Source organism: Boeremia exigua (assembly GCF_020726555.1).
Source record: "Boeremia exigua strain MPI-SDFR-AT-0100 chromosome Unknown C7974scaffold_1, whole genome shotgun sequence".
NCBI lineage: Eukaryota > Fungi > Ascomycota > Dothideomycetes > Pleosporales > Didymellaceae > Boeremia > Boeremia exigua.
In genome coordinates, this window is record NW_025763518.1 from 457,118 (window position 1) to 470,938 (window position 13,821).

Here is a 13,821-nt window from a genome sequence, read left to right on the forward strand (position 1 = left end):
GAGGTTGCTAAGGCTGGGCTGGGTCTCGGGGACCGAGAATGGGGTGAGCTGGCGTCGTGGTGGTTGGCGAGAGCTGCGTGAAGAGGCCTTCTGGGCCGGTCAGCGACTCAGCATGTGCATCCGCTGCATTGCATCCAAGCATGCGGCTGCATGTTTTCTCTTTGTTGCCACGGAGAATCTCGCTGACATGCAGCGGTGAAATTGCAATCAGCATTGCCACCGGGGTTGTCCTTTGACAACAACCGTTGCATCCGTCTTGTGTGTCGCTGCGTTCAGCATCTCCGGTGAGGCCAACGCGACCATCACACGCTCACGACTCATTTACGCGTCCTCCCAACCCATTGTCGCATTTGCCGAAACGCAAGCCATCGATTCTGACGACACGATGGAGATTACAGAGTTTAGGCTTTGTTTGAGAGTGAGGGGAAGTGGAGCCAGGCGCAGAAGGAAGGTCCGTCGATATCAGTATTGGGTCGGTCGGTCCTTCCTTGGTAAGTCCTTCCACCTTTGCGATATCGACGCGAGATCTCGCGTGCACACCGATTTCGCACATCAATTCCACATTGCCCTTCGTCAAAGTAACCAAAGTAATGCCGCACTCGATCACTATCGACGGCAAAACCGGCCGGACCTCGCTGACGCAGTATTACGGCGGTGGCACATCGGGTGCAGGCTGAACACAGCCCGGGCGAAGGCTGAATCAATCCTGCCTTTTGCTTTTCACAATGGCTTGCGACGCCTACGTGTCAACGTGGAGACCACCGCCAACGTCGAGCATATTGGTTGCTGCCTTCGCTGACCGAAGCAGACGTCTTGACACACGCTGGTACCACTCCAAGCCAGATCCTTTCACATCTCTTCACGCCTGTACCGCAGCGTCCTCGTCACCTTTCGACCGATTTGTTACGTCGGCTATACGCACATGCAAGTACAGGGACTAGCCTGGAGCAAAATACAGACACGAGCATCGGCACGAGGCAGCCTAGGAACGATCCATGGCAACCTTCGTGGATCTTCATCGTACCGCGGATTGATCAACGTTTGATTCTTTCACGCCAATACACCTCGCTGCTCGGTCTGCACCACGTGTGTCATACGTACACTGTCGTAGTTGAGGAATGTGAGTAAGGTCGGTGAATCGAGCCACTCGCAGTAGAAGACACCTCGATGTTGCTGTCAGACACGGTACGGGGCTGTGCTGGCTACCTGCCTCTGGGCCCTTGTGCCTAGAGTCGCTGGCTGTATGCAACGCCAATGTCGAATTCGACGCCGTGACTCGATCATCGTGGCCCCCAACTGATCCTCGTACCAATTTGATGACCTTCAGTATAGGCTGCCGACGTGAAGTCGAGGAATACAACAGGCATACTGATATATGCTCTGCGTAGGTAGGTTATCATAGCACGGAAATGGATGAGGAGGTCTCTTTGTAGCCATACGGGCTCCTACGTGGGTTCTTAGACCCGTGGGTCCACATGCCATGGACACTCCGGTTCGCCGTCATCGCTACCGTGGATTCATTGAACGTATGATTATTCCAGTCACCGCACACAAAGCCCTTCAGCTCCTCGTCTTTAACCCCATCTCTTTGACAGCAGCACAGCTTCTCTCATCATGGCAAACCACTACGATACAGAGACGGCCTCAACGGCAAAGCTTTTCAACCCTTACCCAATGGACTACTCGCTTCAAGAAAAAGAACGCCGGCTTTGGTCCAACCCCCGTACACTCCTTCGTTGCATGATTGCCGTAAGCTTTTTGGCCAGCTTCGTAAACACGCTGACTACTGCATTCTGGCCTCGATTTGCGTTTTAGAGGCTTGCAACCACGTCACATCGGTCACAAAATGGCACGCGACCACGTCACAATGCTTTCACGCATCTTAAACGACTGCATTGTGGAAACACTCTACAGCATGACCTAAATCACTGTAGGAAAACAGACAAGCGCACCCGTTTGGCTAGCTATCAGCTACATGCACCTTCTGAACAACACAAACTGAAATTTTCAAATTACCCAAGACCCCTGAGCACGTCCGGCGCAGTAGGCAACCGCCTCTGATTGGGAGTCACGAGCTGGGATAGTCACGAGCTGGGATTAGGATAGATCGGTTTGAATATGCAACATGCATACATACAATATGTTTCCCCGCGGCCAGTGAGGGCTGCCTGACACCAATATCCAAGAGGACATAGGCGTCCTCGGCTCATCGCTATCTTTACTTGGACGTAGGTTAATACGGGAACTACTACAACAGCTAGCAATAGAAAGAGTCATCTGAAGAATTCACTTTTGTTAATTTCATCAATAACATCTGGGCTGTCTAGTATACTTGTTCAATAACCTCGGTTGATGGTCTGACATAATCAACAGCTGTGGACGATTGGCAACACTTGCGTCCCTTAACAGCTTCATGTGAATTCCCTCGCCTAACCATATGATGCTTTACGGCAAGTGGGGATGACAGACTACCGCTGTAGAGAGAAAGTAGATGTGTGTGCACGGGACAGGAATTCCGCTGTTTTCCAGAGCGAGGTACAAGTAGCCAATGAAAGCTCACCTGGGCTATTGGCGCTCGAGCAAGGCTGGCACTTAACCACCTCCACTTTCCGCGATCCGGTTCCCATTCCGCGATGAGCTGCCGACGCAACGCGCTCAAGAACAGCCGAGCAGCCGCAGTTCTTTCGGAGCTCTCAGCCCCTCCACGAGCAGCCTCGCCTTTATATATTGCTTGCGAGTACATAGTCGTCTTCCTCACTACGTAATACCGTAGGCTTCTGTACAATTGAATCTGTAGTGAGTTGTGAGCTTCCTGCGCAATGCCGTCAATAGCCCTCACACTCCGCACTGCGCGCACCTTCTCGCGAAGCAGCACAAAGGTAGTTGTGCTCCTTGAAGCTCCTGAGAACACCAATTGACCATTTCAGACCTACCTCAACCTCGCGCGTAACTTCAGCTCCTCCCTCCGCCGCAATGAGATCAACAAGGTCTTCCCGTCCGCGCAAGCTGCGATCGAGGACATGAAGTCTGACAGCACACTCCTGTGTGGTGGCTTTGGTCTTTCTGGTGTGCCTGACACTCTCATCGATGCGGTCAAGAACAAGTCCTCAATCACTGGTCTGACTGCTGTGTCCAACAATGCAGGTATTGTTGGTGGAGGTCTTGGTCTGCTGCTGGAAAGCAAGCAGGTCCGGAAGATGATCGCTTCATACGTCGGCGAGAACAAGGTCCTTGAGCAGATGTATCTGACTGGCGAGCTTGAGCTCGAACTCACACCCCAAGGCACCCTCGCTGAAAGGTGTCGTGCAGGTGGTGCTGGCATTCCCGCTTTCTACACACCCGCCGCCTTTGGCACTGTCGTCCAAACCGGAGAACTCGCTCTCCGCCATAACAGCGATGGATCAGTTGCTCAGTACTCGACACCGCGCGATGTCAAGGTCTTCGAGGGCAAGTCGTTCATCATGGAGGAAGCTATCAAGGGTGACTACGCATTCATCAAGGCATACAAGGCCGACCGCCTTGGTAACCTACAGTTCCGCTTCAGCGCCCAGAATTTCAACGGCGCCATGGCACGTAACGCCAAAGTCACCATTGTTGAAGCAGAGCACATCGTCGAGCCTGGCGAGATCGAGCCCAACGCCGTCCACGTCCCCGGAATCTACGTCGACCGTGTGATTCAGTCTACAGCCGAGAAGAAGATCGAGAAGACCGTCAACGCAAAGGATCCCAAAGAAGCTGCCAGCGCACTTGGTTCAGGCGATGCGGCGAGCAAGCGTGAGCGCATCGTTAGGAGAGCCGCAAAAGAGTTCAAGAACGGCATGTACGCCAATCTCGGAATCGGCATGCCCATGCTGGCACCATCCTTTGTCGATGCTAGTGTAGAAGTCCAACTGCAGTCCGAGAACGGCATTCTCGGCCTTGGTCCCTACCCCCAGAAGGGCCTCGAAGACCCAGATCTTATCAATGCTGGCAAGGAGACTGTCACACTCCTCCCTGGTGCATCCTGCTTTGGCTCGGAAGAGTCGTTTGGCATGATCCGTGCGGGCAAGATCAACCTGACCATCCTCGGCGCCATGCAAGTCTCCGCACGCGGAGACCTAGCGAACTGGATGTTGCCTGGCAAGGTGAAGGGTTTCGGCGGCGCGATGGACCTGGTTTCGAATCCCAGCATGACCAAGGTTGTCGTCACCATGGAGCACACAGACAAGAAGGGCAGGCCGAAGATTCTAAAGCAGTGCGAGTTCCCGCTCACGGGCAAGGCATGTGTCAGCAGGATCATCACAGACCTGGTAGGTTCACTTGCCATGATTTTGAGAGACACTTGCTAACAAAACGATAGTGTGTATTCGACGTCGACTTCACAGAGGGTCTTACTCTCATTGAGCTTGCGGACGGCGTCACAGTCGACGAAGTGCGATCCAAGACTGGTGCCGACTTCAAGGAGGCTGCTGAGATCAGGCCCATGTTATAGTGCATTTCCCCTTTCATCTCTCAAAGTGATCTATCTTCTTGCATATATGCGCATCGCACGTTGATACCTGATCTGGCGTCCAAAATCAAAGCTTTTGTTCCACTGTACAACTCCTGGTGTACTCATTCTGTTTCATTGGGTGTGGTGGCGCTCCTGCGTTTGTAGGCAACCTTATCTTTGCATGTGTAATACACGTGCACACAGGCTGAGACCGTGAACACAATGGCTGCTATTGTAATAACTGTAGGGACCTTCACCCAGTGGCTGTGCTGACGGTGGTGCTTTCGAAGGGACATTGTGGATTGTGGGTGGGTTGGGCATAAGGGGTTCACGTTGTAGCTCGGGGGACTTGAAGTACATTCTGAAGTGGCATTGTGCGGGCGCAGCGATTGTGCTGTGAGGCGGTGATGTGTGAAAGATCAATGTGAATGGCTGGAAGAATATGCGAAGCGATGTGTTGGTGTGTGGTTGGACAATCACCAATAATCACTCAATTAGGGATAACGATACGCTTACAGACTCAGAAGAGTGTCCCAACACCTGTAATGCCTGGAAATGCCGTTCGCCGAAAATTAGGTGCCTCCTGCCAGATTCTCGATATCCTACCATGCGGCGCATCGCTCCCAGCCCTACCACAATCCCTTTCTACCCCGCAGCCTCATAACGAATATGCTCCCCCTTGTTATCTGACTTCTAGGACTGTAGTCTGATCTGACCCTCATCCTTCTTCAGCCCAAACTTACTCAACCTAATCCGCGGCACAGTGCCAGCCAAGACGAGGACACTGGCGAAAATGACAGCCCAGTGCTGAATATGTGCCACATTCAGGCTGTACGTCGTCCACGAAGCCGCGCAGATAGTCGCAAGACCCAGTGTCGCAATCACGTAGCCGCTCACTCTGTGGTACTTGTAGATGCTCTTCGCCTTGTCTACGCCGCCGTACAGACTCGGAATGTAGTATTGTGTGAATCCAACAATGGACTGAATGTACACCAAGACGTAGAACGCGAGTCCCAAGATCGCGTGCGGGGACTTGAAGTGCTCATGGCCAGGGCCAGCTTTGTTATACTCGATGATGACGAGGCCAGCGGTCAGAGCAGACGTGCCGAAGACGTGGAAGAGAAGGTGGGCGACTGTGCCAGAGCGCTTCTGCTCAGGGGTGTGGGTTGGCTGAAGGACGAGGGCGGCTTGGATGGCAAGTAGAAAGCCTGCCGAGTTCAGGAGCTAGACGTCTATGTCAGTGATGGCCAGGCTACGTGCGATGTTGGCGCTTACAGGATGGGCGGAGAAGAAGATAAGCCTCTGAGAAAGGATAGCTCCCCAAATGATGGCGGCGAGCTGTCTATTGTTAGTAAGACAGCCTTGGTTCCATTCTCCAGGCAAAACTTACAACCCAGATACCTCCCTGCGCGATAGCGGCAGTGCCTACATAGTGTCAGTAAGAATGTCAGAGAAGAACCTGAGCCCTCTTACCTAACCACAAGTTTTGGTACAGTGGTTGTCCATCTGGCTGACTCGCGTCACCTCTATGTCCCAGAAGCGGTTCATCTTCACTCTGTCCACGCGTCGCAGCTCCGTTCGCAGGTATTCCAGTTGCCGATGCCATTGTGGTCGTCCTATGTCCCCGAGATTTTAAAGATAGCTGTATTGAAATCCACAAGCACTGTGTATGTAGTGTAAATCACCCTCAGTCGCGAGAGGGGTTCCTACGGACTTAAGCTGTCAATCGTGAATGATGTTGCACCGAGGGACAATGACGTTTAGAAACCCCGTACATTTCAGCCAATCATCGGCCCGCAAACGGTAAGCCGGCGCCATGTAGCCTGCTTGACGCGCCTCAAGCACGGCATTCGCTGACAAACGGGTGCCGTTGAGAGTCGTGATGTCGAGCATTGTCCAAGATGGTGTACTGTGGTAGGTATACACATCAGTGGGGCAACGAGCACGTACCAAGTGCTCGACGATGAGGCAAATACGGATTTATACCAGTAAATGCGATGAGCTGCAATTTGATCGTCTTTGTAGCTAAACGCGAATATGCACAGGAGTCAACTACACGAACTATATGATTACACGAACACATCTCAGATTGTCAGTAAGTAAATCCACGCAATGGGGAGACTAGACTGAACTAGACGCAGATCCACACGGCCTACTTCGGTATATGAATGTCGGCAGCAAGACAGGCAAATTAATGGCAACTCGGTAGATCAACCAGCAGAATGTTCATGTGTAGAGCAATAATGAACGGTGAACCCTTGCGGCGTTTGCGACCAGTTCATGGTGAGAAGCAGTTTGGCGTGTGATTGGCGCAAGCCGCCGACTAGCGCGTCGTTGATTCGCGTCTCCAAATTCACGGTGAGTTCTTGTCTTCAGCACGAGCAAATAGCTGCGCCGAGCTGGGTCGCATAAGTGCACCACACCACCCACAATGTACACCCGCCAGTAATGGGTGTTTCCTCCTCTCAGCCCATCCCCAGTTCGCAAGACCACCCGCCCAGTTTACACCCGGCCAAACCACCCACAACTCCCAGCGTTGCGAAAAGCGCGCCCCGCTATAGTAAGTGCTAGCGCGTCAAGTTGCTACATGGGTGTTTTCATATAAGGTCCCGACTAGCAACGACTCTACAAAGCTCCAGCTGACGCATTGGACCCTTAGCTCCTACCATGGACGACGAAGCAGCCTCGCAACAACTCATGAGCGAGGCCCGCGCCGACCCTCACTCAGCCGACTACAGAGGCCCTGCGATACCCTTGAAGCTCGACGGGGCTTCAAGACGCACCATTTCCAGAAATCCAACCCTCGGAAAAAAGAACAAGAGCAAGAAGCTGGGAAAGATGCAGGTCGCATCCTCGCAGAACGGCAAACGCGACGCGGAAAGCCCCTCGCCGCTCCCAGTATATTCGCTCAAAGACCTGCAAGCCTTCGTCGGCACTTCACCGTCAAAGAGCCGCAAGCCCGCATCTACCGTACCTTCGACGCAGATCGAGGTGCCCGACTCGCAAACCGAGACACAAACGAATGGCGCATCAGAGCCGGCGCCATTGACTGCCAGTCAAACCACTCAACCCGATGCTTCAAGGAATCGGCCCAAGAGGAACAAGAAGAATGTGCAAACTGAAAATGGATTAAACAACGGCAACACAATACCAGCTACACCATACGAAGAGGTCGCCGGAGGAGCCATGCCATCGTCGGCGGAAGCGATCGAGAGTAAATCGAGTCAAAAACGACGCAAAAACAACAAGTCACGGACATCTCTGAATGGTGCCAATCTTGACACTGCGGAAGTGGAGGTCGCCAAATCACCCGCAGCGACACAAGAAGCGACACTGGAAACAGCACCGGGAGGTTCCGAGGAGCAAAATGGCGGTTTGGACACAAAAGAGCAGCCATTGACCCCACGGGCCTTACTTGGTGAACTCAACGCTGATCGGTTGCAAAAATCACAATCTGCTGGCAATGCAACGTCGCCAGCTAACACACCTGATGATGCACCTGACCACACGCCTATTGGGTCACAATTACTGGATGCTGCAGCCGCAGCAGATACGACCGGGACTCCGGAAGCTACTCAAAGTGCTAAGAAGAGAAAGAGGTCGAAGAGAGGCAAACAGATCGCGGAGAGTGCGGCTCTCGAAGGGGACGCACTAGTTGAAAGTCTTGATAATACTTCAGCACAGCCCTCCGCGTCTGGAGACAGTCCAGGTGGTGACGTCAACTCTAAGCCCAAGAGAGAGAAGAAATCCGCCAGACACAGCGTTGGAGGTGTTGTCTCGAGGACGCCAAAGAGGAGCAGAGCCGATCCTAACAAAAATTACGAACGAGCTCACGATGATGACGACCGGACAGCAGCTGACAAAGCGCTTGAAACGACACATGAGCTGGGACACCCACCCGACAAACGTAGGAGTGGTGACTTCACTGCTGACGAGAGGGAGCTGATCCGCAGAGCCATAAGAGACTACCAGGAGCGGAATGGACTCGACACTGCTGACCTCGTGGACATCATCCAATGGTCATACAATAACAAGAGTGAGATGGGGGGAAATAGTACCGATCAAGTTCAGGAGCAGTTCAAAAAGGATTGCAATGCTTTCTGGGAGGAGATCGAAAACATCGGGTTACTCCGCAAGCTCAGAGAGACTAGGAAGCATATTCGGGTCACGTACCACACGTGCCAACGAGGTCGCTGGTCGCAGGACGAGGATGAGCAGCTAGAAGAACTGACCAATCTCCATCCAGGTCAGTGGAAGCTCATTGCGACGCAACTCAATCGCCGCGAATTAGACGCCTACAACCGGTGGAAGGATTACGTGCGCCACGGGGAGAACAGACTCACCAAACGCTGGACTGACGACGAGGAGGAAAGCCTGGTCAGGGTTCTCTCCTTGGTCTGCCAACGAGTTGAGGACTTGCGGGCGGAACTTGGCCAGCCACCTCTGGACGATTATCAACCTATCATCAATTGGCACGAAGTCTGCAGAGAGATGGGCGACACCCGCAGTCGACTGCAATGCCAGTCCAAATGGAAGATCATGAGAGCTCGAGTACCACCGGCAGCCTTGAATATCGAGATCAAGCCAAGAAAGGACCCGCCTCCTCAGGAGGCTGCTGCGGAGGTTCCACAAAAGAGCCGCCGCAGATCGAAAGTCGAGAAGAATCGCCAGTCGACTGTCCCGGGCCCAGATGACATGCTTTGGGGTGACAAGTTTGATCTCGTCGATGAACTCATACAGCAGGCGACTGCGGATGAGAATGTCTCGGATGAGCAGATCGGCTGGCAGGACATTGTCGAGAAGATGAACCAAAGATGGTCGGTACGCACGTTGCGAACAGCCTACAAACAGCTATGTGAGCTCGTTCTCGATCCTGAAACTGACGACAATTTAACGGCTCGTCTTTTTTCCATCTATGCATTCATCAAGGACAGCCACTTCAATGAAGTCGAAGATCGATACCAGCCTGCACAAGAAGACAAGGCTAGCGACAAGGATGGATCTCAAAAGGATACAAGCAAGAAGAGAAAGCGACAGAAAGCTACAGATTCTGGCAAAGCTTCAACCAAGAAGCGAAACAAGACAACGGCCGATAGCGCAAACGTTATCAAATCGAAGGAGATAATCACCGACAGTGATGATGCCGAGAATGAGCCGGAACTGTAAAGAACTACAGCATGTCGGTTGGAGACTGTGATTCGAAGGACATTGTAGAGAGGCATTGCACAGGATTGACATTGGTGCTCGTGGACTGCGAACGTAGGCTTCAGCATTGTGCTGTAGAGAAAGTTGCGCACAACAATCAATGTATAATAACGACCCTGACACGCTGTACAACGGAAGGCCACGAACTGTAAATAGGCAATATCAGAACCATCACGCGATCGCAATTAGCATTTGTTGCGTGACGCCGCATAGACCCATGAGCTTTGGTAGAAAAGTACTGGGGAAGTGGGACAAGAGGTCAGGCGAATCTATCGATCGACAACCGTGCAATACAATACAGATGCCAGGTGGAGACGCCGGGGCAAGCAAACATGAAACATGTGCACTGTTCGCATCAGCAGCGCTCGGTGACGGTGACTTAAGACTCTACGATCAGCAAACTGTGGGCTTGGCATCGCATGCCCAGTCGTGGTTTAGGCGAATTCCTGCGGAGGATCGGACTCGTTGTACGGCAGTGGGAGGCCTGAGAGTGAATCAGCACTGAGCAGGTTAGCGAATTCGTATTTTGATGAGGCGTTATCTCCGCAGGGCTGGTGTTCATCACAATGTGTCTGGAGGACCTGTAATGAAGATCAAACTGCAGCAAACGCGTCCCCCCTCACGACAATCTGGGAGGTCGAGATCCGGCAATGTAGGCGAAACGCGTGTCTGGACGAATGGTGCCGCCTTCGGCGGACTTGGTTGTGTCGCAGATGTCCTGCGGTGCCCCTGATTGCAGACTCGCAGTAAGCATGACAGGGGTTCGCCCCGGGAAAGGCGGACGCATTGTGGGCAGCGTAACGTCAGCGCCAAGACCCGCGGCTTCCTGAGGCGTCTACTAGCTCCAGGCGAGCGCCCCCAGCGTCGAAACGCGATGTCCGGTACTCGCGTGCCGAATACGAAATGCTTAAGCAGCAGCGGTGGCCGTGGTTGCCGCAGCCCCAGGTCGTTGAGCGCTGAGGACAGAGTGGTGATGCTCAAGTGCGCGATGCATGGAGCGGAATTGCTTGGCTGCAGGCACTGCGTGGTACGGTGCTACGTGCCAGAACAGCGAGGGGCAGCGTCCGCTGTGGGTCCTGGCACGCAGCGTGAGAGAAGGGACGCGGCGGACTCTAGCGAGCTGTCGCCTGTCTCGCGCTGCCGACCGTCTCGCGCTGTCAGAACGGCGGCTGCACGGTGGGCCTGTCTCTCGACTCTCGAGACAGCAGCCAGCAATAGGCACCGGGGACAGCGCTGCGGGCTCCATTCTGCAGCACCATGCATTCTCCGTCAGCGGGAGGCGCGAGGGGCACGAGGCGTTACTCCGAGTCGCTGCAGGGAGGTCCAGCTAAGCTCCTGCGTGCTTGGCGCCCGGCCGCCCTGCAACTCGCGAGCCGCGTCGCAAGCCTGCATATTCCTGCGAAATGCTGGTGGAGACTTAGACTGCCATCCGGCCTGGGGAGCCAAACTCATATCTGGCGCCATCCTCGCTCTCTTCTTGCCTTTTTGCTTGCTGTCTTCCGCTCCCCACTGCCTGCCTGCCTCTTGTCTACCCGGCCAGACGCCACCACCGCACCGTCGTGCCCAGCTTCCATCCAGACTCGCGTCTAGCGGCCGCAGCGATCAGCGCAGCCCACCGTCGCAACCCGTCGGCACCAGGGACCCTGCAGCGCGCGGCAACGGCGATGCAGACAGCGTGACCACGCTCTCTCCTCTTGTTCTCTGGACTCTCCCACTACATCCGCTCCTTGCCCCCTCGCGCGCCCGCACCATGCCTCCACGCGACGCCAACTGGATAGATGTGCGTGCCCCCCCCCCCTGTCCCGCCCGTATTGCTGCGGCTAACACCATTTCCTCCAGGGCCTGCGTGGCATTGCGTCCTTCATGGTCGTGTCCGGCCATCTGTGCACCGCCCTCGTACCGTGGCTGCACTCGCCCGCCAGCGACCCCAAGACGGCGCCCCACCTGTTCCAGCTGCCCTTCTTCCGCCTCGCCGTGGGCGGCCGCAGCGCTGTTGCTATATTCTTCCTCGTCACGGGCTACGTCAACTCGATCGGGCCCATCAGCAAGTCGCGCGCCGGCAACCATGACGCAGCCTTCACCGGCATTGCGCGCTCCGCCCTCGCGCGCTCCGGCCGCCTGGTCCTGCCCACGCTGGCCGCGACCTTCGTTACCTGGTTCATGGCGAACACAAACGCATACCACATGACCAAGCACGTCGATTCGACGTGGATTCGCCAGGGCTGGCACAGACAGGAGCCAACGCTGTGGGCTGCCTTCAAGTCGCTGGTCAAGGTCGAGACGGAAACGTGGACAATTGGTTGGAACGAGTATGACGGGACACAGTGGACTCTGCACTTGTTCCTGGAGGCTAGCATGCTGGTCTACACCACCATGTTCGCCACCGCCATGGTCAAGCCAAAGGCGCGCATGCTGATCTACGGTGTGCTGTACCTGTACTTCTGGCAGATGGGCGAGGGTGAGCAAGCACCGCGTACGCGCGAGATAAAGTGGCACCGCTAACACGTACAGGTCTTGCAATCGGAGCCCTCAAGGGCCTCAACGTCGTTACCGGCATGTTCGTCGCCGAGCTCCACAACCACTACAAGGACTCAGCGACCGCCGTCCTCCCTGCGCCCATTCCCGCCATTATGATAGTTTTTGGCATGTTCATCGCCGGCTACCCACAAGACAGCCCCCAGAACGCCCGCTGGTCGCACGTCATGCAGCAGATGATGCACAGCATTACATGCGAGAAGGCTGACGTGCGTCGCTACTGGGACCATATTGGTGCTTCCACCGTGCTCCTCGGCATCTTCTTCTCCGCCAGGGCCCGCAGGGTTTTAACGTCCCCGGTCTTTAACTTCCTAGGCCGGGTTAGTTTTCCTGTGTACCTATTGCACAACACGTTCATTAAGTCGGTCCTTACCTGGATGATCTACCTCCCGTCCGCCATGAACCCACCGCGAAACGAGAAGGGCGAGCAGCTCGACCTTCAGCGCGGGTCCACGACACACATCTTCGTTGCCGTGGCCATCTTCTACTACCTTCTGTACCGCACAGCGGCGCTTTGGATCAAGCACGTTGACCCAATATGCGCCAACATAGTAAACGCCGCAACAAAATGGGCGTACGGCGAGCCGCAACAACGAGCACCTCGGCCGATCCTTGCCAACGGCAGCGGATCTCCCAAGCAGATCTCAGTCCTACCGTCATGAGACCAGGACCCCGTCTCCCACATCTCGACATCCATTCTTGTGCATCATCAGCAGAGCCTGGTCCTCTGCGCCTTCACCCCCAACCTATCACTTTTAGTACAAACCCATCTCCTATTTTGTCACGAACGAACATTACAGAGCGAGCGAGCAAACAGCGAGCAAACTATTTCCTTGAACTTGTCTTAAACAAAAATTTGGAGCGAAAGATTTTTGAATCAGCATCTGGTCGGAACGCATTTGCATATATATCGGTGCCGATTGTTTGAGTATCTTGTTGGAGGGGGGTTGTAGGATACTTTTGCGTAGGCACGAGCGAGAGAGAAGACGGGGCGATATATGATAGAAAACAAGATAAGATGAGATTAACTGCTCGGTTCCTTCATGTGAATTGTGCTACGTGAGTCGTCTTCGCGATGAGTTTGTGTGTGCTAGGTGGTTTTTTCGGTCGGATGTGATGTGATGTGATGGGCAGTCACACTGTGGCATACATCTAAGGGGAGTGGTCTTGCGCCACTGCTCTGTCGGATACGCGCTCCAGACACTGTTATATTACTGATAGCACGCGCCACAGCATCGTAGTCACACTCCAACGGCGGTACACTTTTTTCTTCGCGACTTCAGTGTGGATAGAAACGACGTTTCTTTTCATGTGGAATTGTAATACCTGTGTAGTCTCTTCATTTGGGCCATTGCTATACGGGCTTCGCAGTCCTTCTGTATGGGTCCAGTGGTCTTTTCTTCTGGATATAGCAATTGTCATGTCCTCTAGCTTCCGGCAGTCCTCCCATCGGGGCTTAGCAATCCGTCGATCAAGGCTCCAGCAGCTCAGGAACAGGAATAGTCCAGCACCACAACGCACGTGCTTTCACATCCCTCTCGCCTGATACGACACTGCTGTAGCGGCGACAAAAGGGAGGTGGACGGGTACGTGTGGTCTGTTTTCGAAGG

The 13,821-nt window shown here is 54.3% G+C and overlaps 4 protein-coding genes across 4 annotated transcripts; 3 read left to right on the forward strand and 1 right to left on the reverse strand.

Annotated features, from left to right (window-relative positions):
- Positions 1–2,819: 2,819 nt before the first annotated feature.
- C7974DRAFT_407365 (succinyl-CoA:3-ketoacid-coenzyme A transferase-like protein) lies at positions 2,820–4,471 on the forward strand (the record flags this gene model as incomplete). The annotated part of the gene is made up of 3 exons (XM_046143231.1): positions 2,820–2,879; positions 2,928–4,289; positions 4,340–4,471. The coding sequence occupies 3 exons, from the start codon at positions 2,820–2,822 to the stop codon at positions 4,469–4,471; spliced, it is 1,554 nt and encodes a 517-aa protein (XP_046002389.1).
- A 693-nt stretch (positions 4,472–5,164) lies between these two features.
- On the reverse strand, positions 5,165–6,077 carry C7974DRAFT_429686 (uncharacterized protein; the record flags this gene model as incomplete). Its single annotated transcript, XM_046144652.1, has 4 exons — positions 5,165–5,695; positions 5,747–5,809; positions 5,862–5,896; positions 5,945–6,077. 4 exons carry the CDS (start codon positions 6,075–6,077, stop codon positions 5,165–5,167), a joined length of 762 nt encoding a protein of 253 aa, XP_046002390.1.
- Positions 6,078–6,665: 588 nt separating this feature from the next.
- On the forward strand, positions 6,666–9,867 carry C7974DRAFT_1991 (uncharacterized protein). Its single transcript, XM_046136741.1, has 2 exons — positions 6,666–7,031; positions 7,131–9,867. The coding sequence occupies exons 1-2, from the start codon at positions 6,920–6,922 to the stop codon at positions 9,635–9,637; spliced, it is 2,619 nt and encodes an 872-aa protein (XP_046002391.1). The 5' UTR covers positions 6,666–6,919; the 3' UTR covers positions 9,638–9,867.
- A 1,214-nt stretch (positions 9,868–11,081) lies between these two features.
- On the forward strand, positions 11,082–13,237 carry C7974DRAFT_459488 (acyltransferase family-domain-containing protein). The gene is made up of 3 exons (XM_046146107.1): positions 11,082–11,456; positions 11,516–12,134; positions 12,188–13,237. Exons 1-3 carry the CDS (start codon positions 11,427–11,429, stop codon positions 12,871–12,873), a joined length of 1,335 nt encoding a protein of 444 aa, XP_046002392.1. The 5' UTR covers positions 11,082–11,426; the 3' UTR covers positions 12,874–13,237.
- Positions 13,238–13,821: the final 584 nt, after the last annotated feature.

What these genes read in the sequence shown, in the direction of transcription:
- C7974DRAFT_459488 (XM_046146107.1), top strand. Translation starts at nt 11,427, where the DNA reads ATGCCTCCACGCGACGCCAACTGGATAGAT. An exon ending in GCGACGCCAACTGGATAGAT is followed by an intron (nt 11,457 to 11,515) that starts GTGCGTGCCCCC and finishes CATTTCCTCCAG; the next exon opens with GGCCTGCGTGGCATTGCGTC. An exon ending in CTTCTGGCAGATGGGCGAGG is followed by an intron (nt 12,135 to 12,187) that starts GTGAGCAAGCAC and finishes TAACACGTACAG; the next exon opens with GTCTTGCAATCGGAGCCCTC.
- C7974DRAFT_1991 (XM_046136741.1), top strand. Translation starts at nt 6,920, where the DNA reads ATGGGTGTTTCCTCCTCTCAGCCCATCCCCAGTTCGCAAGACCACCCG. An exon ending in GAAAAGCGCGCCCCGCTATA is followed by an intron (nt 7,032 to 7,130) that starts GTAAGTGCTAGC and finishes TTGGACCCTTAG; the next exon opens with CTCCTACCATGGACGACGAA.